Source organism: Octodon degus, unplaced genomic scaffold, assembly GCF_000260255.1.
Source record: "Octodon degus isolate 3935 unplaced genomic scaffold, OctDeg1.0 scaffold00016, whole genome shotgun sequence".
Lineage (NCBI taxonomy): Eukaryota > Metazoa > Chordata > Mammalia > Rodentia > Octodontidae > Octodon > Octodon degus.
Window position 1 is genome coordinate 12,295,545 of NW_004524592.1, and position 27,517 is coordinate 12,323,061.

Genomic DNA, 27,517 nt, shown 5'->3' on the forward strand with positions numbered 1-27,517 from the left:
AAGTATAAAAATGAAATATGAGAAGTAAAGCCATGCTGTTATGTTGAGCTGTGGGGGACTCAGGTCAACAATTTCTGACATTGCCAGTTAAGCAGAAGACCCAATACTATTATGGGCTACTGGACTCTTTTAGAACATTTTGCTGAGTTAACACACCTATAATATTCAAATAATGGAACTTAACAAAAAAAAGGGCATACAGATGAATGTCCATTTTGTATCTGTGTATTAAAAGTGGTTAGGATAGATAAATAGTTACATTCTCTTAATGAATAGAATGATTTGTTCTAATGGTGTTTGTAAATAGGATATCAAGTCTGCATCTTGTATAGCAATTGACCACTAAGAAGAATGTATGCAGTGTGTTAATTATTGAAACTGTCCTACCAATTTGATTTGAAACTGTCTCGTTGCTATTTGTTTATCAATAAAATTATGGCAAAAAATGGTCATTCATTACTGCCTGTTTAATGTAAGAGCAATTTCACATAATTTTAAGTCAGAGATTAACAAAGATAAAAAAGATTTTCTATAGAAACCTCCTTCACTTATACAGTAGAATATAAACTTGAAAGAATGTATTAGGACCTCACACAGTATCCCTTCATTATGTGTATGTTTGCTCTTCTATATTGGTTGAAATACATTTAATAAAGAAATGAATAATATATTGTGTCATTAAAAGTAACGTAAACAGATAAATTCAGACCACACAGAATTTTAGAACGAGAAATTGCTTTTTTAGTATTTAGCAATAATAGGTCTTTAGCTTTGTTTTTACTCTTTCCTACTAGAGTAGACTAGAGAAACTTTATGAAAATATCTTAAATATTTTACATTCAAGAATTTAGGCTTTTGTTTTTTTCTGTATTTTAGGGAAAGGTCTACAGGGTGTTCAGGGTCTCACTACTAGATCAGATTCTAGTCATTCTCCTGTTTACAGCTTCCCAAGTGCTGGGATTACAGGCACATGTCACCACGCCCAGTTGCCCGGGGGGGTGGGTCCGGAATGGCAGGCCTGGGGATCAAACTCCCGACCCCAGAAGAATTTAGGCTTTGTTATGAGCATAATTTGTAATCATTTAATGGACAGAAAAGGAAACATAATGGGCCTGGGCCTTTGTACGGCAGACCATTTGGGAAGTTGTAGATTGGCGACTCCCCCTACCTTTGTCTGTGTATGTCAGGCTGAACATTGAGGACAGATGTGAAATCACAACCCTCGGCATCATCACACTGCAGTGAGCATGTGGTCCAGGTGCCACAGACTAGATTAGGTGTTCTACACTCTCTTTTAACAGCTGGTCCACAAACTGCTCTGATTCCTGAGAATTTCTGGCCCAGGGCTGTGCCTATTCATGGTAGGCTCCAGAATATGAACAAATACACAAACAACCACACCAGCTCTCCCTGTATCAGATCAATCTGATATACTTTCAGCTATTGAATGTGGAGAGTTCCGGAGGCTTTCTAATATTTTGAGGCAGTGATTTATCACAGGTTTCTCAAAGCCTTTCAAAAGTTAATACCCATTCAAAATCTTTGAGAGGGATGTAAAGTTTTGCTTTTGTCATGTGAAACACAAGTCAAATGGGTACAGCATTTTATAGAAATTGCTCCCCACTAGGCACTTACAGGGATGTTGCATTGGCAGCGCTGGCTACCAATGACAGCGGAGCCAAAAGCAAAAAGGGTTAGCGAGTGATCTGACCACTGAAGACAGCCTGGAGATGTCACCCACATGGTTATCATTATTTCCATTCCATCATTCTTGTGTCGTGCTTTTGCACACAGACATCTCTCACAACTAGCAGGCCAACAGCAGTGTGCTACAGAAAGTAGTACAGCTGTTTCATGCCAGCCTTTAAAAGATGTCCTTTGAGTACATGCTGAAGCTTTTACATTTAGGTATCCTCTTTTCCCCCACAGATGGGGATAAATGAGTTTTAGTTTCCTTATGAGGATTTCTTTCTTTTTCTTCTTCTCTCCCTCCTTTCCTTGCTTCTTGAATTTTGGACTGGGATTTCTGTGAATAGCTAAAGATAATAAATCAAAAGCCATTTTCAGTGAAATCTTCTTAAGTGTTATGATCACAGAATAAGACCCTGCACCATGACAGTGAAAATATAAAAATATGCTAGATAGCAACCCACATCTATTATCATTACTTACAGTACAATGAGTTTACTAGTAAAGATAATATTACTTTCTTACAAGTCAAGAATTCTAAGGTAGGGTTATATCTGTCTCACTTTTCTTACAGGACCCAGTAAATGTTCTTTAGTTTAAGGCTCAGATAGTAACATTTATTAAATTCTTTCACAATGAAGTAATAATACTAACACAACTTCAAAAGAGTAATATCTTTATAGAGGTGAAAGGGGTAGTTTCCGTTGGTTGGTTAAGGGTTATAAGTAAACCAAATGATAAAATCATAGACATTTTTATCTCATCTTTATCTGATGTCTGTTGCATCTAATGTGATTCCAGCTGGAAACCAATCCGCTTTAGTATGCTATTAATGATAAATAATTCTAAATTCCAAATAGGGGTTGAGAAATCTCAGTGGGTAACAATCATTTAAAATTCACAGTGATGTTTGCTTTTGTAATGAAAATGTTCTTACCATGTATATAACACACCATGTAGACAGACATATAATTCCTCATTTATCTTAATAATTAAATCAATTACTCTGTTAAAATTAATTGTCAGATAAAACTGACTAGGAAATAAGAAGTCATTTAGGTCTGATAAAGGATGCAAACTCATCAAAATTAAAACGTGAATATATCTTCCTATTGTTACACTACAAACAAATTGAAGAGAGAGAATTCTACTGAGACTTAATTCTGGGGCAAAGTGAATGAGCCTGTCAATTGTCTGTTGTCTCCAAAATGCTGCTTAAAAAAATTCCAAAAATTATGATATATACAATAAAGTATTTGTTGTTGGCTCACATGTCAGTTGGCTGGGTTTGGCCAATCCAGTAGAGCTCAGTAGTTTTGCTACTAAGCTATGATCTTTTGTTTTGATTTGCTTTGTTTTTTTTGAGTCAGGGTCTTAGGTTCACAAGACTTGAACTCACTATGTAGCCCAGGCTGGCCTCAAACTTATGGAGATCCTCCTACTTGAGCCTCCCAAGTGTCAGGATAACTGGTCTGTGCCACAATGCCTACTGATTCACAAAGCAAATCACCACTGGATGCTTGAAGCATGTATATCATATGATGAAAAACAGGAAGCAAAAATGGAAGTATCTTTCAAGCAATTACTCACATAATATCTACTAAATCTGCCTGGCCTTATTTACTTTTCCAATTTCTCACACTGGAGAAACCAGTTGGTATTTGAACATGTGTGTACAATTTATTTCACTTTGGAGTATACTCTCAAGGTGCCTCCATTTACCTAGAAATGTCTCAAGGAGAAATTGTATAATAGGTACTGTGAAGTAAGAATAAAATGTTCAAATGGAAAGGGGTACTCTAGGGAAGGGGAGGGGAAAGGAAGAAAGGAAAAAGAGAAAAATAAAATCAACTGGCCCAAAGAATCCACAGAATTAAGTTCACAGGCTCTGGCTGGCAAAATATTCTCCCAACGCCATTGGACCATGTCAAGGCTGGCTGTATTTAGGAGTGAAGAATTGAAACCAACAATCTCACATGACAACTGGATGGCACTGTTTCTGGACACATGGATGGTATCAAGGGTTCATATTATAATACAGGCTCTGTGTTGATCTGAATACTTCCCTTTATTTATCATTCTTCTTACAGTCTGAACCTCAGAGTAAGTTCTGGGGCTGTGACATTTTCCCAAGGTCAAGATATAGCTGATATTCTGGCGATTTCTCCCTCCACATTAGGCCTGATTCTCAAGTGGACCAGTCATGTGGTGGCAGAGTCCCAGCTACTCGGTTTGGGGTATGGAGAATGGCTTCTCACGTCCCATTTCTCCTTCTCAGCTCTCAGCTGCTGTGCGCCTCCCCCATTAGGTTATACATGCAACACAGGGCAAGGGAGCCAAGCTGGGCTTTGTTCCCTTAAAATCACTGTGCAATTATGAGAAGTTCAAGAGTTTGCACACTTTCAGTTAGTATTTTGCTAGATGCAGGTTGTAGAGGACTTGTGTTTCCCCTGAACCAAGAGAACCAAGAGACCTTCATTTCCAAGGAAGTCAAGTGTGCTTCTAATACTAGGAAGAACTATGTGAGGTCTGCTCACACCTATGAAATTAAGATTTTTTTTTAATTGATGCAGCTTGCTTCATTTTTTACTGCTGATAAATAGAAAAAAGATTCATCAATGAATAATGGGTAAATGTATAATTTTGCTGAAGTACTTCCTCGACAGAAAATGCCCATGATTTTTATGGTACTTAATTAAATCATATACAAGGAAAGAAAAACTTCATTTCCTATATTAGTGTATATATACCACATGGAGACAGTATTTTCAACTAAAAAGAAATTTTATAGTGAAAATGGAATGGAATAAAAGGTTTTATTCATATATGAGATCCTTCATGTTTCAGCATATAAACCACCTCCTCTTTGTCATATTCCTAAATCCTATCAGCAGAGAAACAATTTATCCTGCTCAGAGGTCCCATTTTACTGTGCTTTGCCTATGCTTATGATTCTTACCACTTTTTTCTGCTCTTACAATTATATTCTAGCTTGTCCATCTTCACTCTGCTCTACCACTGCGATCTCATCAAGAGCAGAAATTATGCTTAATTCAAACTTTGAATCCCATTTAGCATCCAGCAGGATGCATGTATCTAATAAATATTTGTTGTGGGATGACTTCATAAATTTTGTTGACACTTCTCTGCCATGCCTTTTGAAAATAATGGCCTTGCATCTTATCTACAAAAATCATAGTTTTAAACATGTCTAACCTAAATTTTCTCATAAGTTTGTTAGAGATAACTGAAATTAATCACATTACATATGCGTCTTTCACTTTATAGCTGCGATTCTCTCTGCCTAGAAATCATGCTCTCCTCAGCCCCTTTTGTCAACCACTCACAAACTTATGCATCAGAACCCATCTTGATGGCCACCTACTCTCTGTTCATAGACTGATCTGGGCCTGCACAGCATTCCATACACAGCTCTAATCACATGATGTCCTACTTACTATTATTATTATTTTCAAGAGAAAAAACAAAACAAGAACAAAGATAAAAACAAAATCAAAGTAATATAAAATAAAAATGGTATAGAATTTCAAATCAAGTAGAGGAAATTAACAACATTTGTCTTATTACATACTGTTATCATCAAATTTGTTTCTTAGATTACAGATAGAGGCATGCAAGATTGAGCAATTAAAACATTAACATAAACCTTGCAATTTTTTCCTTGTTCTTTGAGCATTTTTTGATGTCCTAATTATTTATTACTACATAAATGTTCATCTTGTACATCTTTCAAGACTTAAAACACAATGATGACCTCCCTGCTTTTGTTCTTACCACTTAAACCTAATCAAGTACGTGCTGAGAACCAGTGCACCACATACTGTTGAGAGGACATGGTTTGCAAGTGCTTGTTCAGTTATGTCTTTCATTTTAGCTCAATATGGGCCATGTTTTCATTAATATTAAAAAGTAATTTTCAAACTGCTAATTTGATGTCAACACTTTGTGAGAGACCATCTGATAGGCTGATAGTATGTTTATCTGACAACAAGACTCAGCACCACTGGCATCACTCATAGGTGGTATCTTGGAATACCGGTAAAGTATCTGGGATGTCTGGAGTGAGTGCCCTTTTCTCTTAGCTTTCATAGTGCTTAGCATAATCGTGACCTATTTGCACTTTGATGCCTACAAAGACCTGATGTCCGCAAGAAAAGAGCTTGCAAATGTTTCTAAGATCACACATTTATTTTGGCTCATCTGATCACCATATCCGTTTTTAAGTTTTGATGTTGGGTGGAGTAAACCTGTCATTCACTCCTACTTTATTATGACAGCTGGTATTGTTTGGCAACTATCCTGTTCAAGTGAACCCTCTAAAATCAATGTTTCACATTTAAAACTAAGATTATGCCTACATCGATGCCCACACAATTGGTTGAAAAGTTTAAATTTACTCATTAAACAAATTCATTTGTTCTAAATAAAACTAAAAAGCAAACTAAAACTTGTTGTGACAGTTGGTGGGTTTTTTTTGTAATGAAATTGGACAGCAGTTTGTATACAGGCACTGATTAAAACATTTTTAATATTTTCAGTATCTTCTAGTCTTTGTTCTTTGAAGTCCTCCATGGATTAAATATAGATATGTAGAATATTTTTACATTCTATTTGACTTCAAAGAAGAATCAGTCTCGTAATTCAGATATAGTAATGGTTGGTAAAGAGTCATCTGATCAATTATTTTCTTGTTAAGATGGTCCTTGATTCAATCTTGGTCTCTGTGGACTTAGGATTCATCCCATTATTTAGCCACATGAAAAGTCGGGCACTGGCTAAACAAATAGGAGTGATTTATAAAGACAGCCATATTTCAGGAATATAAAGTAGTCCAGTGTATAATGACAACTGTATTGTAGGATGTCTCAACTTTGTTATGTTAAATTGTAGAAGGAAAACTGAACAAACCAGGAAATTCTAGAATTATCGTGAATAAATCAGTTATTAATACAAGATACTCTGTAATCATGATCCAATGTAACAGTAGGCTTTGTACTGTGCTGAAATCCCTAACATCTATCACAACTATCTCTGCTAGTAAAAAAATTAGCTACAACTTTCTAAGAAACATTAGGTGTCCTAGGAACATTCCTGAGCAAAACTTCTTTTTCCTATCATTCTGTTAGCATTTTCTCTCACATTATCTTAAATAGAAACAGATTTGAAAACTTAGAAAACAAAATGGTCTTCCTTTTATTTTCTTCACTCCCTGGACCATGGTAATTAATGTCTACTCAATAGCAAGCTCAATCATTTGTCTCCCCTGGGATAGTACTTTCAATTAAACCTTTTATTTCATCCGAGGATGCCTGTTCTCATTGACCACTGCACTTTTTATCTGTGGATTTATGATAATCTAATGCATTTCTCCTCTCTGGGAGAATGGCCTTATGCATCCTTATTGTTCTCACACCAGAAAAGAAGTGAAAAACAAAATTAGCTCCTGCAGAAGCCAGGAAGGAAACTGCGTTTGTTTAACATAGCGAGAGGCCTTTCACTACCTGCCCAGTGGCCTTGACCATTACACTGCCCTGGCCTCTCAATGTGCTTGCTGCCCCTGGCCGGGCTGCTTGCTTCTGATAAGAGATGCAAACTCCCTGGAGAGCCCCTGAGAAAGAGAGCACAGGCAACGCAATCCTCGGGTTATATTTGCAAGGATTTCTGAAGGAAGCTACCACATTTACATGTGATCGCTATTCTTTTCTGCAAGAAACCCTACAGGTTAAAGAAGAGCCACCAAACTGCTCCCTGAGAACAAAGGCTTGACTTTAAAGAAGTGAGCCAGAAGCTTGTCCATAGCGTTTTTGCCTTTACTTTCTTTCTCACTAGGACATACGTGATTTGGCTTTTGGTTTTGAAGCATACAAATAATAATGACAAGTTATTAATTGAAAAGAATTTCTTTTATATCATACTCAGTTATGAGCTGAAGATGAGGCCCAATCCAGTGTATTTCTGCCTACATGACATAGGGGATAAGTCACTATTATGTATGTTCCAGATATGAACAAATTCAGTAGTCTCCATCTTTGTTTAATTTCCTTGCATGGCTACACAGCACATAAAATTATCAAGTTAATAACTGCATTAATATTTATTTATATAATTTATTTACAACTTGTCTAGTACCAAAGAGGAACTGAGGTGGTTTGCATTAATAATGACACTGAAAATAATCTGCCAAGTTTTCAACAATTCAATAGTGTTGACATAGTCATATTTTTCTAATAGAAACCAGAATCCAGAGGGTTTTTTTTGCATTAAGGATAGCCAAAACCTTAATGAATAATATTTGTAATTCATTCACTTTTCTTTATGTGGAATGGAAATAAGGCTTAAATAAATGATGACTATGGGTACAGACAAGGCAATTTCTAGTTAGAAAACATGTTGTACGCCATAAGTTTATGAATTTGGTCTTTGCAAGTTGAATTGTTTTTAAAATTTTTCCCTCAGTAGAAACAGTGATAAATTTTCTCTGGGTTTCAGTTTGGCCCATAGGGCTTGTTTACTCCACATTATCACCAAAAACATACCAATAAGTAATAACTCATGTTCTATTTGATGGGCTGTATTGGTAATGTTTGATAGGGAATGTACCTAAATTCCAACTCAGGAATGAAGGAACACATTTCCTTCTGATGTACATATGGGAGTAAAGCCCCTTATGGTACCCATAGCAGTGGTGGTATCAGGAAAGGCCTGGAAAAAGATGCCATCTGCACATATAAGTACAGGAAGTGCTTGCATAGCTGGGGTCAAAGATATAGCCATGTGAAAGATCTGTTGGCATTTTGTTGGGTCTCCATTTATGTGGGGAACCATACTCTTTGGGTCAAGTATGCTCCAAACTGTAGGAAAAAAGTCACACTCAAGAGGAAAACTCCTGCTATCCATCCATATATATAGATCATTTGTAAGTCACGCACTGTTTGCACTATCATGCCAAAATTTGGTGCACAGAAATTCAGAGAGCAGTATTAAAAAAGAGGAAGAGATCTTAGGAGACTCTTTAACTCATTTCCTCTCCTTTCATAGATAAGAACGTCTTTCCTCTACTTACTGTCATATTACTTTCATTTGTTAATGAATTTTAATATTTATTACTTTGTGAAAACATGTTTCAGCTCTTATTCCTCAACCTCAGTGGAGATTGTGAATATCAGGAAGAGTAAATCTTTGTATATGGTGGAAGAAGAAAAAGAAAATATGTCTCTCTAGGGAGAACGGTATCTGTCATTGGAAGAGGGATTTATATTTACCAAAAGCGGCAGGTTAACAATGTTGCTAAACAAGTATGTTGTATCTCTAGCAACATATTTGCATAAGAAAACATCCAATCAAATTTGGTGCGTGGAATTAAGATAAAAACCAAGAAATTCAATGACCATCCCAAACTGGCCTGAATCTCATGTGCCATCCAATACTCATTGTGTTATAGCATAGTATACTTTCCATCTTTTCTACTCTAATGTGAGATATTATAACATTAGTAGTCCCAATGAATTGTATCTGCTTCAAATGTGACTTTGATACTATCCCCATCCAAAACAGACTCAGTTCCCCCTATTGTTTGGATCTTGATGGATGCTATCATTTTTTTTAAACACAAGAATAAGGTTAAAGGGCTACTATGAAACTTGCAAGGTTAGGCTTTAGGTGTCTTTACATCTTTTGCTTTTACTGTCTTAGCTATGCCATGTAAGGACACTAGACTAGTCTTTTTGAGCATGAGAAGAGAAAGGACAGAGAATCAAGTTATCAACAAAGTTGGCAGTAGGGCGCAGACATGGAGGACAGCTTAGAGATGCTTTGGTTGCACTCATCTTCCTGAAAACGTCCAAACCAACCAGCACAGAGCCATTTCCAGATCCATAGTACCATGAAAAGTAGAAATCATTATTTATGGTTTGTTAAACATCAATAGATTTCCACAGATAACTCGATAGATAACTCAAATTGATAGATAACTCATTGATAGCTATCTCAAACACAGAACTTACAGAAAAAGTGTCATTTAGATCTTACATTCACACTTAGTAGATTTTCTGTTATCTCTAGAAAATATCTGATTTTGGACTTGTAGTTTTGCTCAGAAGCTAGCCCAAGCATCCATTAATATTATCTGTATAACCAAAATATACCTTTCTACTTTTCATCTTGTTTTCTTCTCAGTTTTTCTCCCATCTTGGGTGCATGCTTTGTGATATCATTGGAAATCATTTTTTTCCTCTTTTTTGCTCTTTGACCCTATCCAAAGCTAACCAGAGTTCTGCCTCATAAATGTAATTTTCCATGATTATTTTTGACTTTCCTTTAACAAATTTTGCTTTATTTTTTATGGCTTTTAGTTCACTATTACTCTTTCAAATTCTTCCTTAAATTTGTGCAACTACTTTCTTGTTACACATGTGACAGATACCATGTTACATTTTTACACTGCTTCTCTAGTAGCTTTTAGCAATATCTAAGCTCCTGAAGTTCAAGGGTCATCTTTGACTGTGTTTTAGAATGCCCACTGTGTGGCACAGAATGTAGCATAAATAAGTATTCAGGAGATGTTGGATTAGCTAAACTGAGAAAATTTGTGCAGTACACACTTATTGAGCAATTATATTCCATTATGTGCAATGTGGACCAAAACAATAAGATAAAGGTCTAAGAAGTCAATTATCTTGAAGACCAGCACTTCTTTGAGTATCATGGAAGAGAAGAAGCATTTGGTTTCGGGGAGACAGTGTAGAAGTGAATTAAGAGTAAGATATTTTGGTTGGGTATTTCTGTGTTTGGTCAGTTTGGGCTAGTTTGCTTTTTATTTCACTCACTTGTATCAGTTTTCTCCTATATCAGACATCAAAAGATGAAATACACAAGAGCTGGGAGGATAGAGGGCAGAGGGCCTGCCCTTTAGGCCAGGCTAGCAATCTGTAACTCACCCTGGCAAGGTAAGGAAGATAGTTTCTGAATGCCAGAAGCCATGGGCTCAGTATCCATGGAATGAGTGACCGGGAAGGCATACTCTGCTGTCCTTGGAGCTGACACCTCTGTGCATTTTATTACCATAACTTTTCTCTTATATACATCTGGGGCACTAATGAAATTTAAATTCATGTACTAGTACCTCAATTTTCTTTACCACCTGATAATATGAAGGAGAAATAAGTATATTGTGCAAGTGAGAGATAACATGTAGATTGTTGTTTGCTTTCAGAAAGACTAGATGGGATGCCAAAAGCAAAAGAGGAAGAGAAAAGGAGAAGGGAAAAGGAGAGAAAGGAAAGTTCTAAAAATTGAAATAACATTTCCAGCTGTTAAACAAGCCTTGCTTAGGTCCTAAGCCTTTAAGAAATGCAAAGAATTAATTACAGAAAGACTAGGTGATAAAAGTCCTTCATATAACTCAATAAGTGGCCAGGAAACATAATTGAACTCGTTTATAATTGAATATCCTGCCATCCAGGGCAGATTTAAAGAAGGGTAAACTTAGAGAGACATAACCATATTAAATGTTCTTTTGTCTTTTTAACATTTGTAATAAAACATTCTTTGTAAAGAGAAAACTGGAAATGCAGTGAAGCTTCACTGAGGCAGCAGGAATTGCAGAGTCTATGAATCTCACTTCAGCATCTTAATTTAAATAATTATAATATGTTAAAGAAAAATGCATGTTAACCCCTGCAATGCTTTATTGTATCTGACAAGTTCAGACAAAGGGCACTGATCTACTGTTGCATTATATGTCATGTGTTCTGCACACTCATTAAAAATAATGAGAGCATATTTAAAAGTCATTGCCCAAAGAATCTTTGGGGACGGGGCACAGGAAGAGGTAAGAGGCAACAGATTGCTATTTAAGTTCTATCTCTGTTTTATTCTTAGGAGAAAAAAAAATCAGTGCTCTTAAGTTGATATTCTTTAATGATAAAGATCACACATTTTCCTGGAAAAACAGGCAGATGAAACATGTTCAGATCTCTCAGAATATACTTTCAAAATTAAATGGACTGGAGTGGCAGTTTCACAAGTATGGTATTTACTTTGTAGCAGTTGGAAAGTCATCCACAATCAATTAAGGTGGTATTTCCCCCCAATCTTTAAATACCCTTTACATAATGAACATATTTCCTTATCTTAGATGAAATGTACCTTAATAAATGTACTTATCACAGACACAGAGGCAATTAAGCAAATCAAGTTCATCCCCAGAGTTTTGCATCCAACTTCTAATCCAGCTGCTCTATAACAGCAGCCACCATAAATTATTGGCAACATTTGGCTAACTGGATAACACAGAAGATATAGTCAGGGGCTGGCAGAGTATATTTTTTATGAGCTTTTAAAACATGGATATTCAGAACAATTTTTTCTTCTAGCTCTGAGAAGACAAATCTTAGTCAGGGTAACCATAAATAAGACACATGTCTTATAACATGAAAGCAGCACCCAGCTTTGTGAGAGGACTTAACGGGTTCCAGTCCTCTGAAATGGCATGGCAGCTTCTTCCTCCTTGCACTACCTTTCAATTGCCAACAAGACTGGTTCTGTGAACAAAAGCTGTTAAGTATCTATATCATGACACTTGAAGCCATGTAACCTGGCAAAGTGACTAGCACATCCTCGTCTGTTTGAATAATACTGAACCACAGCATCTATCATCATCTATTTTACTAGGAGTAGATACTGCTGACAGGGCTTAGTAAAATTCTTTCAGGTATAAGTACTTCCCAGAGAGTAGCAAATGACTATTAATTCCTGGCCTTGTGGCGTATTGAATGCATTCTAGAAGTTGGCAAAGATTAAGGACCTTGTCTCTTGGCCTGCAGCACAAATCAGCCAAGGCACTTGTTTATCTCAGCCGAAGCAGAGAATTGCTTGAACAATATTTCTGATTTTGACAATGTTGACTTTCAGAAGGAACAATGTCTCATTTTCCTCATCTTTAACATGAGATAAACAGAGACTTAGGCATAGATATTTTACAGTGGTTATTTTAAGAATCATTTCACTAGGAACTCTGAGATTGGCACTGAAGTTCTACCTTAGCAGAACAATGGGATAGTGGAGCATGTCCAAGCTGGGGTCCACAGAACTTAACTGCTACTCCAGCTTTCAATGGAGGTGGTGAAGCAAAAGAAGAAGGGAACAAAACTGCAAAGAGATACCAGTAACCCAATCCCTAAGCCTCTCAGAGGTACCTTCCTTTGGTATGTGCCTAATTCTACAAGTTACAAGGTGGTACGTAACAAATTTTGAGGACAATCAAATTGAGTGTGGAAAGTTTAACACACAATCGAGTTGGGCCTGAGAAAGTGAAGTACAATTGAGTTTGCCTAAATGAATCAGGTGTAATTGAGTTGAGTAACTGGATTGCACTCAGCACTGGCCTTTTGCCAAAATGAAGGGCACATAGCCAAAAAGGCACAACTCAATTGGGCTTGAAATTTTCACAGAATATTTTTCACAGAACAAGAAATTGTTCACAGAACAGAGAAACAGGGTTGGAAATTTGACTATTGAAGCTGGTCAGTTATAGCCACTAAGAACCTTCTGCTGATTCTTAAACTTGAGGAGTGTCATAGTCATCACATCCCCCAGAGCTTCTCTGACTGAGGAGGTCAGGAGGGTGCTGGAGAATCTGCACACCTGTTCAGCTCCCAGAGGAGAGTGAGGCCGCTGCTGTGAACCAACACTTTGAGAACCATTGTTCACCAAACCATTGTAGCTAAAATTGAAGCATTTAAAGTCCTTTAAAATACCTTAATGGTTTAAAATATCTGCAATATCCCTTTCCTTTTTATTTGATCTTTCTTTGAAACCAAGCCTCACTATTTGATTGAGGGTGGCCTTGATCCCAGTATGCAGCCTAGGCTCACCTTGAACTCAACGTGATCCTTCTGCCTCAGCCTCCCAAATGCTGGAATTACAAGTGTGCATCACCATACCCAGATATGATAGCTCTAACATTTATAAATTTAAGGTAATAAAACTCACTGTTTTTGTCTTTACAGGTAAATCTTATAGCTAGAATGTGCAAATATCTCATGACTCAAGCCAGCTATTTTGTCAATTACATTCTAAATAACTATCCTAGCCAGAAAAATCTCATTTAGCTTGTTAATGTTGAGATCTAAAATGTCTACCAAAAGGCTCATATGCTCATAGTGAGACCTTTCCAAAGATGACTTGATGGGGTGCTGTATTCATCAGGGAATAAACCTAGTTCATAGTTGAGTGTGTTATTAGGAGGGGACCCTGACTGGAGGAAAATGATTGGAATCTCTTCATAGAATCTCTTTCTAACATTTCTTGGTCTCCCTTCTTATGAAGCTCACAAGGTAGACAGCTTTTCTGTTCTGTGTCTCTCTGCTTGATGTGTCTGCCTGGGAGCCAGCTGACCATGGACTGAAATATTCGGAACCATGAGCCAAATATAAGCCTCTCTTCTTTTAAGTTGGGGATATCACATATTTTGCCAAAGTGAGGGGGAAGATGAAGGAGATAGCTATAGAGATTGCTGCTACTCAGAAATCTGAGGAAAATCTCTGCATATTTTTTCATTTGGTTTAAAGTAGTTGTATAGAATAAGCCAGATATTGACTGTAGATTAGCTATATCATGGGCTTTAGTAACGTGCAGTCTTCATTCATCCTGTTAGCAAATATTCACTGAGCATATACTGTCTTCCAGACATAGGAAATAACAGGAGTGAAGATCAGCTGGCACACAACAACTGTTAGCACTTATGTGATCAATTAATTTTTACAGCAGTCCTGCCAGGTACAATATGAGATTTCATTCTCATTTGACACATAAGGAACTACTATAGAGGCACTGGACACATATGTGAGATTGCAAAGCAGGACTTGACATCTAGGCCATGAGACTCCTAAATTCTGGGTCTTTTTTATTATTAAATTTTACTCTATTATTTCATTTTGAAAAGTAAAAGACAAAAGAACAAAAATCAGATACAATGACAGAAAAAGCGTAATACACAACAATACTTATGTTATAGAATTTTAGATCAAGAATAGCTGATTAACAATGGTTGATATATTATCCATTTTTATCATCAAATCTGTTGCTTAGATTAACAGATATAGTTATCTAAGATTGGACATATGATTGCATATTAGCATTTCTTTTACAGAAATCTTAAATTCTTAATTAACTTAAAGTCTACTTTGTTGACAAAAACCACAAGAAGTTTACTTTTATTTTTTATTTAAATTTTTATTCATTTTAATGAGAAAAAAGATAAAACAGCAATAAAACAGTTTCAAAAACAGGTTAGTAGGACAGTTACAATAATCAATACATTGCATATTGTTGTCTTTCTAGTTGTCATTCAGAGGACAAGATGTAGACATGAAACCTTGTCTAAACACTATTAGTACAAACCTTACACTCATTGAACTAAGAGAAAGTAGCTGTATATCTATCCTAACCATTTTGTGTATATGTATATTATTTTCACTACAAAATGGTCCTTTATGTACATCCTCCTTTTCTGTTTTGTTTTGTCAGAGATAGGTATTCCATTGCTGTTAGAGAAGGTGTATTTGGAGAAGTCATTAAAGGTTCTTTTCATATTTGATGCCAGTCCAAATATTGTAGCTACTTGAATTTAGCAAAATAACCCAATATAGTCCAGTAGTCCATAACAGTAGTGAGTTACCAGCACAACTGTCAATTGTTCGAAGTTGTTGACTGAGCCCTTTACAGCTCAGCATATTAATATAGCTTTACTTTTTATACCTTGTGGTTACACTTCTATGCTGGATGGCTAACACCAAGTTAAAGCAAGACCTATATAACTAAAATAAAACTTTTGCTATCTGATAAGGTCAGTCAGTTCCAGGATTTACTCTGGAATTTACTCTGGAACCATATATATATGGTATTCAGTTACAGAAGGGAAAGTCATAGATAGAGGGGAACCTCATTTTTGAATATTTGGTGAGGATGAGGCACTAGCAATATTTAGGTTAAAAGAGCTTGAAATGACTAGACATAGGAAAAAGTGCTGAGGATCATGTCCCTTAGAGTCCATGAAAGGAATAAAACTATAGGACTACAAATAATGGCTTCTCTTCCAAACCAGCCTATACTTGTCTTAATGATGTCATTAGATAGCCAGACTTACAACTTTGAAATTATTCATCCTTCTTATTCCCCCTTTCATACATGTATGTCATGTTTAAATCAAAGTTTTCTGGAGAGACGATCATATGTAATCTCCATGTTAAGGATGAGGAATGGAAGCACAGGGAGATGTCGTCGTGAAAGCCGTTCAATCAATAAGTATACAGCCAAGATTCAATACAGATCCAGTGGATTCTAGAGTCTCTGCTCATTACTGTCATTGCTCAGTGAATGCCAGTGAGTTCCTAGCAGGTTCCACATCTCTTTGCTCCTTCATCTTTATTTCTTATAGCCTCACTTTTCACATTAGCCTGTTGCTTGTCACTCTGAAGGTATCTCCTTTCCTGCTCTAGATTTGAGTTTTGAAATCCCATTCAACCATTGAGGCCTTTTCCAAATGTTGTGTTTCTAGGGCCTTGATATATTAGAGATCCAAATGACATTACAATTGCATAATTTGATTCGTACATCACTTGTTTTCAGGGTCTAGGATGGTAGTGAACCCATGGCATACATGATACAGCAGGCCGTTGTTATCACTGAAAACTCTATAGCGTTAGGAAGACAGGGTTATGGAAGCCTGGAATTCATGTTACAGAGCCTTGACTAAGATTCAACACATATTAGTAGAATGGAAATACAATATGAAGGAAATGGGAATTTCTGTAGAAAGAAGCTGAAATGGAAGCTGTACTGCAGTAAGGGCGCTGTCTTAAGTCACTAGAACTGTATTACTTACCTGAATCTACAAGACGGAAAACCATTTCAGTTTTCTGTGTAATTATTTAAATTGCAACCCATAACTCTTGCACTTTGGTTTAGGTAGAAAAAGTCATTCAGAAATTATCATTCAATTTCTGCTACTTAGCGACACAGCCACTATAATATTCATTCTTCCTAAGTATCTTGGTTAATTAAGCATGGAATCATTTGAATCAAATAGCCAAAGGGAATAAATTAATATATTAGCTAAATGAGGTTCATCTAAGATATCAAACCAAAATTCTTCCACAATTTATGATGTTAAATAATTTGACATTTGAAGGTGCAGAGTTTTTCACTTACTAAGATACTGTGCATCATAAGGAGTGGGAACCTCATCACATTTGCTAAGGTGGTTATTGGAGCAGGTAAGTTTGGCAGTGTTAGAATACACAGACCTTGGCAACTACTAAGGGAGTCTCCACACACATGAGCATGATTTTGTCTCAGCAAAAGCAATACCTATAAGTGAAGGTCAAATCAGCAAGGCAAACATGGCTAGCTTTTGGTTCTTAATCATGCCATGCAGGAGATGTTTGCTTGCTTGAAATATAGTTAATCCCACTTGCAGAGGCCAGAATTTAATAGCAGGAAAACTTGGCAGGTAGAAATTATAAATACATTTGGAATTTTCTCAGCTCGATTTACCCTGTAGGGGTTGCTGTGATTTTTCAGGATAATTTAAAGATAAGACAGCAGGTCAGTAAAAGAAGTACTAAAGAAGTTAACAAAAAAATGACAGAACTTTTATTTCTTCCCAATAAATGAAGAACATGTACAAATACATACTTAGGTACATACATAACAAATAGCTTGGTATCTTTTCATAAAAAAGAATCAAGATATGGAACTAATGGAAAACCTATAGTGCCTTGGGATCTTTCCTATGTGACAAGATGACCATATATGATTCTTCACATAAAAAATGGATTTAAGGTATTAGTAATAAGAAAGAACTCATGGGCCACATCTCTCACAGTACAGACCCAGTGAACCAGCAGCTAAGTAGCAAAGTTTTCATTTGAAGTGGAGCAGCATGCACAGCAATCTCACCTTCTGATTCTATTGCCAACGCCAACAATCTAAAAGTACCCTCTGAGGAAATGGTCCTTATGCAACACCTCTTTAATACATTCTCACTCCAGCAGGGAGTGAGAACATCAAAGGGTTTTCCAGGCTGGGGTTCTGGAAACGTTACCTTTGAAGCATACTTTTTTTTTTTTGTAGATAATACAAACAGCTAAATTGTGGTGGCGCTGCAAAACCATACAGATGGAAAGACTGGTTAAATGGGCTGCTAATCTTGTGGTGTAACTGTCTCCTCAGGAGGGAAAGAAGGGAGCAACAAACAGAAAAGTTCAGCCCAGTTCTCTTAAAGGGCAGGTCAGAAGAAATGAAAGGAAATGGATGTGAGGTCTCTGGAATGGGAGCGGGTCATTTCCCACAGATGATCCTATCCTGGGACTTCCTGGATAACTGCTGACCACATGCTCCCTTGGCTGTAAGCAAGGAAGGAAGATTTAGCTGTCAGAAAATAGAGCAGAGCTGCTAAGCAAGGATAGAGCTTGTGAGACAGCAAGGCTTTAAAAATGGAAAATATAGTTTCTCAGAATAGGAAAACAATAAACACAGTTTATTTTCTTCAAAGGAGATAGAACAAAACAAAGGGAGGAAGTGCTGTTCTTCCTTCATCCTGCCAGATTTTCAGTGGAAAGTCAAGAGTGTGTATCAATCATGATAAAGGTGAAGAGATGAAGGTGATACCACCTTTCAGTTTTTGAAAGGGAAACACAAAGTTGAATCCTATAACACACTGTTCTTCATTTTGTTTTTTCAAAGATGCAGTACATGCTGCACTAAGAGGAATTCCCACAGAAGCAGGCCCAAACATGCAAGCATGACCTGCCTTCGAAGTTCCCATGTGCTTCTGGTTTCTTAGCACTCAAGGCAGGGATCTGGGCTTTACAAACTTCCTCTTGCCTCCAAAACAAAGATGATTCAGGAGCTCCATGAATTAAGTGCTCATGACCCTCAAAGACTCTTGCTTTGCTGTGACTTCAGAGTATATTTCTGGTTTTTGTATAGTGAAGAATCAAATACTTTTGAGTATAAATACTTTTCAGGAAGTGCTAAGAGTTTAAATAGCAGCAATATCTTCCATATTTTGTATAAAACTATAAAAACAAATTATTTATATTAATTATCACATAGTCACACAATTAACTTAATAATCTTCCCTTGGGACTCTGATGTCATTTCTGGGATGGAAATCAAATTTCAGTAAGTTCTAGTAAATAGGAGTGTAATAATATACAGAAAGTACCTCCCTTACAAAAAGTCACAAGAAAATGGTTATAAGGATTTTGTTTGTGATTCAGAATTTTTGATCCCAGTATACATTTTAAAATAACAAAAAACAATAGTTGTTCAAAAAATAGTGGTAGTCCTAAGCAAACCTGAATAAATCTATTTATCCCATCATATATCTAAAAGACAGTACTGTATTTAATAGAAGAGGAGTGATAATATACTATAAGAAACAATTATACACAGTGAATTAAGAACCTACAATTGCCCAGAAATAATGGTAAGAGCTTTCCATGAATTCACTCTATTACACAAACTTATGATTCAGATTAGGAAACTGAGCCTCAGAATGATTTTGTATCCTGCTTTACAATCACACAGCTCAGTACCTCAGTATACACAAAACTTGCATGCTAGGAGTTAAGTCCAGAGAAGATGTTAAGGGTTAGGAGGCCTGGGCCTTTGGTGTCAGCTCACTGTGAGACACTAGGTTACACAACTACACTGGACCTCTACGTTTTCATCTGCAAAATTAGATTGGACTTACTGGTTTGTACTAGTCCTTCAGTTTAAAAATTCTATTATTCCTTTTGCTAATTTCCAGATGGTGAAAAATGCACTCTGGGTTAAAAACTAGGTTAATGTCAATGTCCTTTTCCCCCTTATCTTAGGGAGGGAAAGAAGTGAGAAAAAGGAATTAGTTGTGGAGTCAATAATCCTAGAGAATATATGGGAAAAGGGAACAGGAGTAATCAGATGGGAATGAATGCAATGGTTTAAATTCCCTGCAAGAGTTGTCAGTAGTACAAACTTGGTGTTTGCCAGCATATATAAGGGCTGGTTGGAAGATTTCTTTCAGAGGAAGATTTTATTCTTGTGGGACTACAGTTAAACAGCATGCACAACCAAAATGTCTTCCCTTTCCTCCTATCTCAGAAATAAGGATATACACCCACTGAAGTGTTCTGAGTTTTTCTTTAGCAACCAACAAACTGAAGAAGTGAAGTGGTTTTCCCCTATACATGTGTCCCTTTTTTTATTCTCCACTTTGATCCTTTGTTATGTAGCAAGGTCTTTGTGTAAACAAAGGACTTGAAAGAATGACCATCTGTATTCAGAAAAAAAGTATCTAAAATTAAAGTTTTTATAGCATTTCTCTTTGAAAAGAGAAAGAGCTTCAGAGAGGAGAGGAGACAGAAGCTCAGGTCTCTCTGCCTTTCGGAAAGGTTGGATGTGCATGAATCAAGTGGAGGAAAACAGGTGAGGCTGCATCGTCATGGCTTGGGTCACTAGTGCTCTTCAACTTGTCTGTTTTACTATGGATCTCCTCAGATCATTTAATCAAGAGGGAGAGGGTAGAAAAGATGATGGGTAAGAAAAGGAAGGGTAGAATAGAATTCCGTACCATGTAATGTGGCAAGGTGAAGTGGGTTTGGGAGCTCCTATACAGAACATTAAAACATAAAAGAGGTGATTGGTATAAGCATAACTCAATCCAAGGACTGAAAGATATCCTGGAGATTGTTTAGTCTTATCTGGTTTTCCAAATGGGAACACTGATGTAGAGCATCATGAGGAAAAGTTGAGGCAGGCTGTATGAATGCTCTAAGTAGCTCATTTCCTTCTTTACCAGGTAAAACATTCTCTCCCAGCCATCTGCTTTGGGGAAAGCTCAGTGAGGGCAGGAAATGAGTCCTAATGACTTTCGCATCCCTACACATTCCAAGTTTGTACCAAGCAGATACTCAGTACATTGCTGAATTAATGCATAAGTAGATTAATGGAGATAAACTTTCTAAAGAAATGAATTAAGCCTACTTGGCAATCAATATAATAGCCTCATGTATTTGCTAACAATGACCAGACCCCTCAAACTTTCTCTTCTTCAGATTAAGTAACCTTAAATCTCTCAATCAAAGCTCGCTGTTCTGGTAATCTAACTTTGTATGAAAATCTCTCATCATTTCCAACATTTCTGGTTCATCTCCTTCTAATCTCCCTGTAAGTTTTTAAAGTTTTCTCTGCAATTTGTTCCCACTGCATGTATTTTATTCCTTACTTTGTTATGTAGCATTACACATGGATGTTTTCTCATGTTATTATCAATTCACCACTAAGACCATTTTAAGTGCTTATTATACTTCATTGGAGAAATACCTACTTATTTAGCTAACCAATAACTTATAATTGTATAGCATCAAATATATCATTACAATAGATTGGGGTTTGGGCAAAAATCAGTATACATGAATTTTCATCACTTTTGATCAGCAATTTAGAGCACATTACTAACTTTGATAGTTACCTATCAAAGAGCACACATTTTTAAAATAAAACTTTAAATAGTACAGGGTCTACAGGGTCTCACTACACAGATCAGACTTGTAGTGATCCTCCTGTTTTCAGCCTTCCAAGAGCTGGGATTACAAGTGTGCGCCACCATGCCCAGTCTCAATCACCATCTCAGTGTGCCCTGGGGCCGGGGACGGGACTGCACTGCACACTGAGGATCGAACCCTGGTCTCTGCCTCTGCCTAAGCAGGCACTTTAGTCTGCTGAGCTATCTGGCTGGCTCTAAGAAAATAATTTTTAGGTGAACACATCATAGCTTTATTATAGTTGATTTAAAGTATATTAGAATACATTTTGATGCATTCTCCATTTTAATTTCTAATACAGTAAGCATTGATATATATAGCACATAAATAACAGCTCTTTAGAGTCCTTCAGAATTATGACAGTGTACAGGGCTTGTAGGCCCAAAGGTCTGAGAACTGCAAGTAGAGTTTATTATTCCTCTCTGTCTCTGGTTTTATTCAGGAGGGAGATAATAATCAATAGGACAATGATTATATCTCCTTCCCTGAAAAAGCAAACATTTTTATAAGATTTGGAATTGTCTTTCTCAAGGTCCCTCCTCAAAAACAAAATTCCTCCTCTTTGCATTGCTGGTCCACCCCACACTTCTCTTTCATAAGCTTCATCTCTGTTCTGGGTATTTGTTATATGTTTTATCTCCTTTCAAGAAAGCTATGAACCATTTTTCTACCTATGTCTTATTGTAGGAGCTAACATTATTTTCTATATATTGAGTAGGTGAACATAGTTCACTATGTCGTATTACAATGTATTTGAATTTATGCCACCTTATATGTGTATATGTTTCCATATCACCACTTCATTGTATTAAGGCCCTAAGCGCATGACATCCCAAATGGGATAAAATACTGCAATTCAATTTCTCTTATGAATGAAGCTATTATCTTAGAATTTAGTACTGAACTTATACAAATTCAATGAGTGTGCCAAATCTGGCACTGAGAATTCAGTGAGACTAAACCTTACCAGCTCTCGAGGCAGAAAACTTCCTTCTTGGCGGGCAATGACCAGCGATGCTGTGTCTCCCTGCTTGGTGCTCCTCAGCATGGCCACAAGCTCTTCCTGTGTCCGTCCAGTGACATCTCTGCCATTGACCTAATGAAGGCAATCATGTGAACAGCTAGAGTCAGCTACTTGCTATCTCCTATCCTAGATGTTTATTTAAAATAAAATACTGGGTTTCTATGACCAGTGAAGTTCCATGAAGTTGAATGTTAAACTCGAAGGCAAAACCCAAACATGTCCAATAATACAACATCCTCTTGATTGTAAGTCCAGATGAACTCAGTCAGTCAGTAATTGGTACAAGCATTTTTTCCCAAGACAGCACATTCTCATGAGAGGAAAGTCAAACTGGCAGGTGCCAAGATTGATTTGTCAAATAGGTAGAAGCAGATGTCAGATACTTACTTGGCATCATCTACTGCCCAGTATAACAAGTAGATGTAAAAGTTAATTACTATTATGTAGCAAATTCCTCAGAAAATATATGTATCTCAGTATAATTCTAAAGTTTCCTGCATGTCTAGGAAACACCAGCCAATCATCAATGCTTTCTGGAAATTCTAATTTGAAGCTACATTCCTCATTTGGTACATACTGCTTTCTGATTGAGGACTACAAAGTTAAGCCATAGCACGATTTTGAATGCAACAAGAAAATTAAACACATCAAACAGTACCAACAAAGGTGATTTCTGAGAAGGTAAATTGTCAATTTATAAACACTGATGTGATGTTACTCAACAAAAATAAATACAAAAATAACCCTCTTATGGGTATTGCTAATGCTTCTCTCTGCAAAGCCTCTTATACCATAAGAATTTCCATCACTATGTGAGCACAGGTTTGGAAAAACACAGATCAACCCGAGATACACAAGGGTCCACCTGAGACAATTAACCCACTACTGCAAGGCTTGGCTGTGATTTTGAAATTCCAGCCCTAAATGAATGGATGATGAACTTCTGGAGTCAATCCAAATTCCCCAGGGGTCTGAAAGGAGCAAGTAAAAAGAGAAGATAAAGTTTTCATTATTACTTGGCCCCCTATCACTGGCCTCATTGGGGATTTGCAAAGTTAGGCTGATCATTAACTAGTGTTATAATTAAAGCCTTTATCTTGTCTACAAGTAATAATTTTCAATATATATTGTATTCAAAATAAAATAATATATAGTTAGTCCTCCATATCCATTTGCTTAGTATCTATGGATCAACACATCATCAGAGAGAAATCTTTGAAAACAGATATACCTGCATTGAATGTAAACAGATTATTTCTGAAATTATTCCCTTAGTAATATAGCATCATAACTATTTACATAGCACTTACTTTGTATTAGGTATCAAATAATCTAGCAATGATTTCAAGTATACAAGAAGATGTGTCTAGCATATATGGCAATACCATAAAGCATGAGCACCTACAGATTTCAGTATTTCCCAGGGCCCCAGAGATACTGACAGATAGCTGTATATGTTCATATATTGATTTGTTTCCCATGAAATATTTTATTGAGGATGTGAATTGCAATTATTACCTCCAAAATTCTGTCACCTGACTGTAGGCGGCCATCTCTTATTGCTGCTCCCTTTGGTAAGATGTTTTTTACAAAAATTGGACCTGGACCATGAATGGAAGAATCTCTGGTAACCACAGTGAAACCAAGTCCTTCAGGACCTAGAACATAAGGCCAGAAAAGGCATAGTCACTTTCAGAATGTGGAATATCATATCCAATATTATAGTAAAAATGAACTAATTTAGAGTGCTGTCAAATAAGTAAAAATATTTGTATTAGATATTTTAAATATGCCTCAATTGTTTGGATTTCAAATAAAGGCTGTATCTCCTGTCAGACCAAACTTGTGTCAAACTGCATTCAAATGTACACACGTAACACTTTCATTTATTCAAGCTGTGGAAGAAGTGTATGTATTACCCATGTACCCAGAAGACTGATTCTGTGTATATCCTAACCTGACTCCATACTTTCCTGAGAAACAAAGGGCCTTGAGAAGTGACCAGTCTCTTGATGAGCTTGCCAATGTGTGCCTCACTCCTCTCTGGTGAACTGCTGCATCATTGTCCTGTCAGCTGCTTATGCCTGTTGTCTTGCATCTCTTGTTTCTCTCTTCCAGTATACTTTTCTCTCAGTATAAAGGTATGCTCAGATTCCTACCTCAAATAAGCTTTGCTTTAGTCTTAGTGCTTCTTCAGCATTTGATCACTAGCTACTTAGTGCTATGGTTTGGGTAAGTGTTTTCCATAGGCCTATGTGTGGAAGGCTTGAGCGCCAGCCTTGGGCATTCCTGCTAGGTGGAGGAGCCTGTAGGGGTGGGGCCTAGTTGTGCAGAGGGTCCCTGGCACTCCATAGATGAGGGGACTCTGGTCTCTTCCCTTCCTCTTTGCTTCCTGGTTGCCACACATAGGATACATATAGTCCCCACATTTCTACCATGATGAACTATCTCAACACAGGCCCCCAAGCTACCAGCCAATAACCATGGATCCCACGCTTGTGAGCTAAAGCACACTTCCTCTTTTCAAGAGGAACATCAGATATCCTCTTACTCTAACGAAATGCTGGCTAACACATACCCATGATCACATGCAGTAATTATTCTTATCCTTTATCTTTGCTTCTTATCTAGGTTTGGCACTTTGCACCAATCATTTTCTGAAATTATCTATGTGTTTTAGTGTCTTTATTTTCTGATTATGTTTCTACTTGTCTGATTTTTCATGTTTGTCACTAATTCATACTATTGCCCTCTCACGTAAATACAGATGTTCCCCAAGCCCCCTTTTTAGACCAATTTGTCCATCAGATTTCTTACTTCAGTTAGTACTAGCTCTAAAGGTATCTCCCTGCGGCATATTCTAGATCCCTTTGCTCTTAATCTAACTTTCTAATGTCAGTTTCCAGGAGTGAGTATTGGCATTTTTAATTTCACCATGTACCCCTTCTCCAATTCAGATCATGTCCTTTTCAAGTATCTTTGTCTACTTAAAGTTCTAATTTCTACCAATGGCATCCCCATTATGTATGTTTCCCTGGCTGAAGATCTAAGCAATAATGTAACTATAATTTCTTTTTCCTGTAACCATTCTTTTATTAAGGAATTATATATTATATTTTCTCATTTAGACAGAAGTGATGCACTATTTACTCTTTACTGGTCTTTCCTCAGTATTTCTTTTTGTTTTCAGATTAATCTTTCCAAAGTAGAGCCGTGATGTTGTATTCTTTATTTTCTTCGTGCAAGAAATTCTGATGGATTTTTAAAGTGATTCTGTGACAGATTCATCTTTCTGTCATCAATAACTGAGCTTTGTGACTTATGTACAGTTGGGTCATTGGTATAAAAATATAACTAATAACAACAAAAACCATAATTTCTAAGCATACTGTAGTATTTCTTACTTAATAAATTTTATTCTCAGCAGAATCTTTTTTTACAGAATAGTTGAAAAATATTTGTTTATTTTTAAAATACCTTAATTGGAATTCTAAAATTACCTTTTGACCATGAAATTCTCTATTAATTATGTCAAGAACCTAAAAGATCTTGGTTTCTTTTGAATTGTCTTGAGAAGTGCAGGATCTTAAAAGGTTGCAACAGTGATGGCAACATCAGGCAGATGTTACCAAATGAACAAAACATAGAAGTACATGAATGCTTGTGTGTGTGTGTGTGTAATACTATGTAAGTATGCATATATATATATATATATATATATATATATATATATGACCTAGTTTCACACATCCACATTTGAAATGGATAGAAAAGTTGAAAAAGATGAAAAGGAAAAGAGTATACATGCTTTTGTAATGAAATTAGATATGTTTTGGGCAAACATAATATTGAATCAGTGAAATTAACAATTATATATTTGCTTTCTACAGTTCATTCTAGCCAAAAGGGCACGAAGTGAATATATTTACTTTTTGAAGAGTAAACTTTTGCTGATTAAAAAAGATATCCTAGAGAAGAAGAAGGCATATACTAGAATCTGAAGGATCTTTGCAAAAATCACTAATTACACTGAGAACTGGGACAACTGAATTGTAGTGTTTATTTAGTATTAAGTTATAACACAATATTGCTCTGCTTCTATCAAGTTTGCAATGATTCTTTCTACTCAACATGTCTTTATTGTTTTCTTGTTTCAAATAATCTATACCCTGTAAGAGAAAAGAAGAAAGTACTACAATTTTAAGAAATTTAAGTCACCTAAGTATACAGTTAAATCCATTCTTTGATACAATTAAATGAAGGGAGAATTAACTAAATTAGCTTTAATGCATTTCTCTTAACCAATTTTACATGTTACAATAATAGAATGCCATTAAGCATAATTTAATAATTACCTTTCTTTAGGTCAATTTTAATTTTCTTTGCATTTTTCTTGCTGCCAAGCCCCATGAGAGGGGAGAGTGAGGGAGAGGAAGGCTTTCTTCCTACTCTTGGTACTCTGGGGCTCTTGCTTTGTTGCAGGGAAGTTGATGGATCTGCTTCAGGACTATTTGTTCCTGGGAGATTTACTGTCTTCAGCCCTGATTTGCCATGGGCAGGAGGTGGCACTTTTGTTCTCAAAACACCATCATTGTTACCAAAAATGTTAAGAGGTCCAATGACTGATTTTTCATACTGGTCACGGTTGTGTGGTGAAAGCACATGGAGGAGCACATTTGGAGATTTCATTGCCTGGCGAAAGATATCTTGAGCCCTTGAAAGAGTTAACAAAAGCACAATGATACGGTGTTAGCATGTGGCCTTCCAGGGGACTCTGCATGACAGCAATGAGAAGAACACAGCAGTATAAACCCAGGAGACGTCACTAACATCACTGCCAGTGTGACAGTGTTCATTAAATACTAGTTACTCCTTACTACCTGCTGTCTAGGTGCTTCTGCATTGGGCTATCCATGGACAATGACCGTACGTAACTCTCATAACCACACAAGGTAAATACACTTAGCTTTCATTTTGCAAACTCCAAGTGAAGCTCAGAGATATTAAAAACTTCATGTAAAAAGCTGCAGATTTTAAATCTGAAAACCTAACCAGAAATAATTACTGGAGAATATTTGAAAAGAAAAATTATATTTTGTTTTTTGCTGTTTTGTTTGGTTTGATTGAGACAAAGTTTGGCCTTGATCTCACTATGCAATCCAGGCTGGCCTCGAACTCACAGTGATCCTCC

The 27,517-nt window shown here is 36.6% G+C and overlaps 1 protein-coding gene across 1 annotated transcript in view; it reads right to left on the reverse strand.

Moving 5' to 3' along the window:
• Positions 1-27,517, reverse strand: part of Pard3b (par-3 family cell polarity regulator beta) — a 1,028,738-nt gene that overhangs the window by 519,713 nt on the left and 481,508 nt on the right. The window contains exons 8-10 of the mRNA XM_004626728.2: positions 26,682-27,040; positions 23,845-23,984; positions 22,270-22,398 (exon numbers count right to left, since the gene is read on the reverse strand). Of these exons, the coding sequence (XP_004626785.1) occupies positions 22,270-22,398; positions 23,845-23,984; positions 26,682-27,040 (628 nt within the window). The remainder of the gene's footprint in view (positions 1-22,269; positions 22,399-23,844; positions 23,985-26,681; positions 27,041-27,517) is intronic.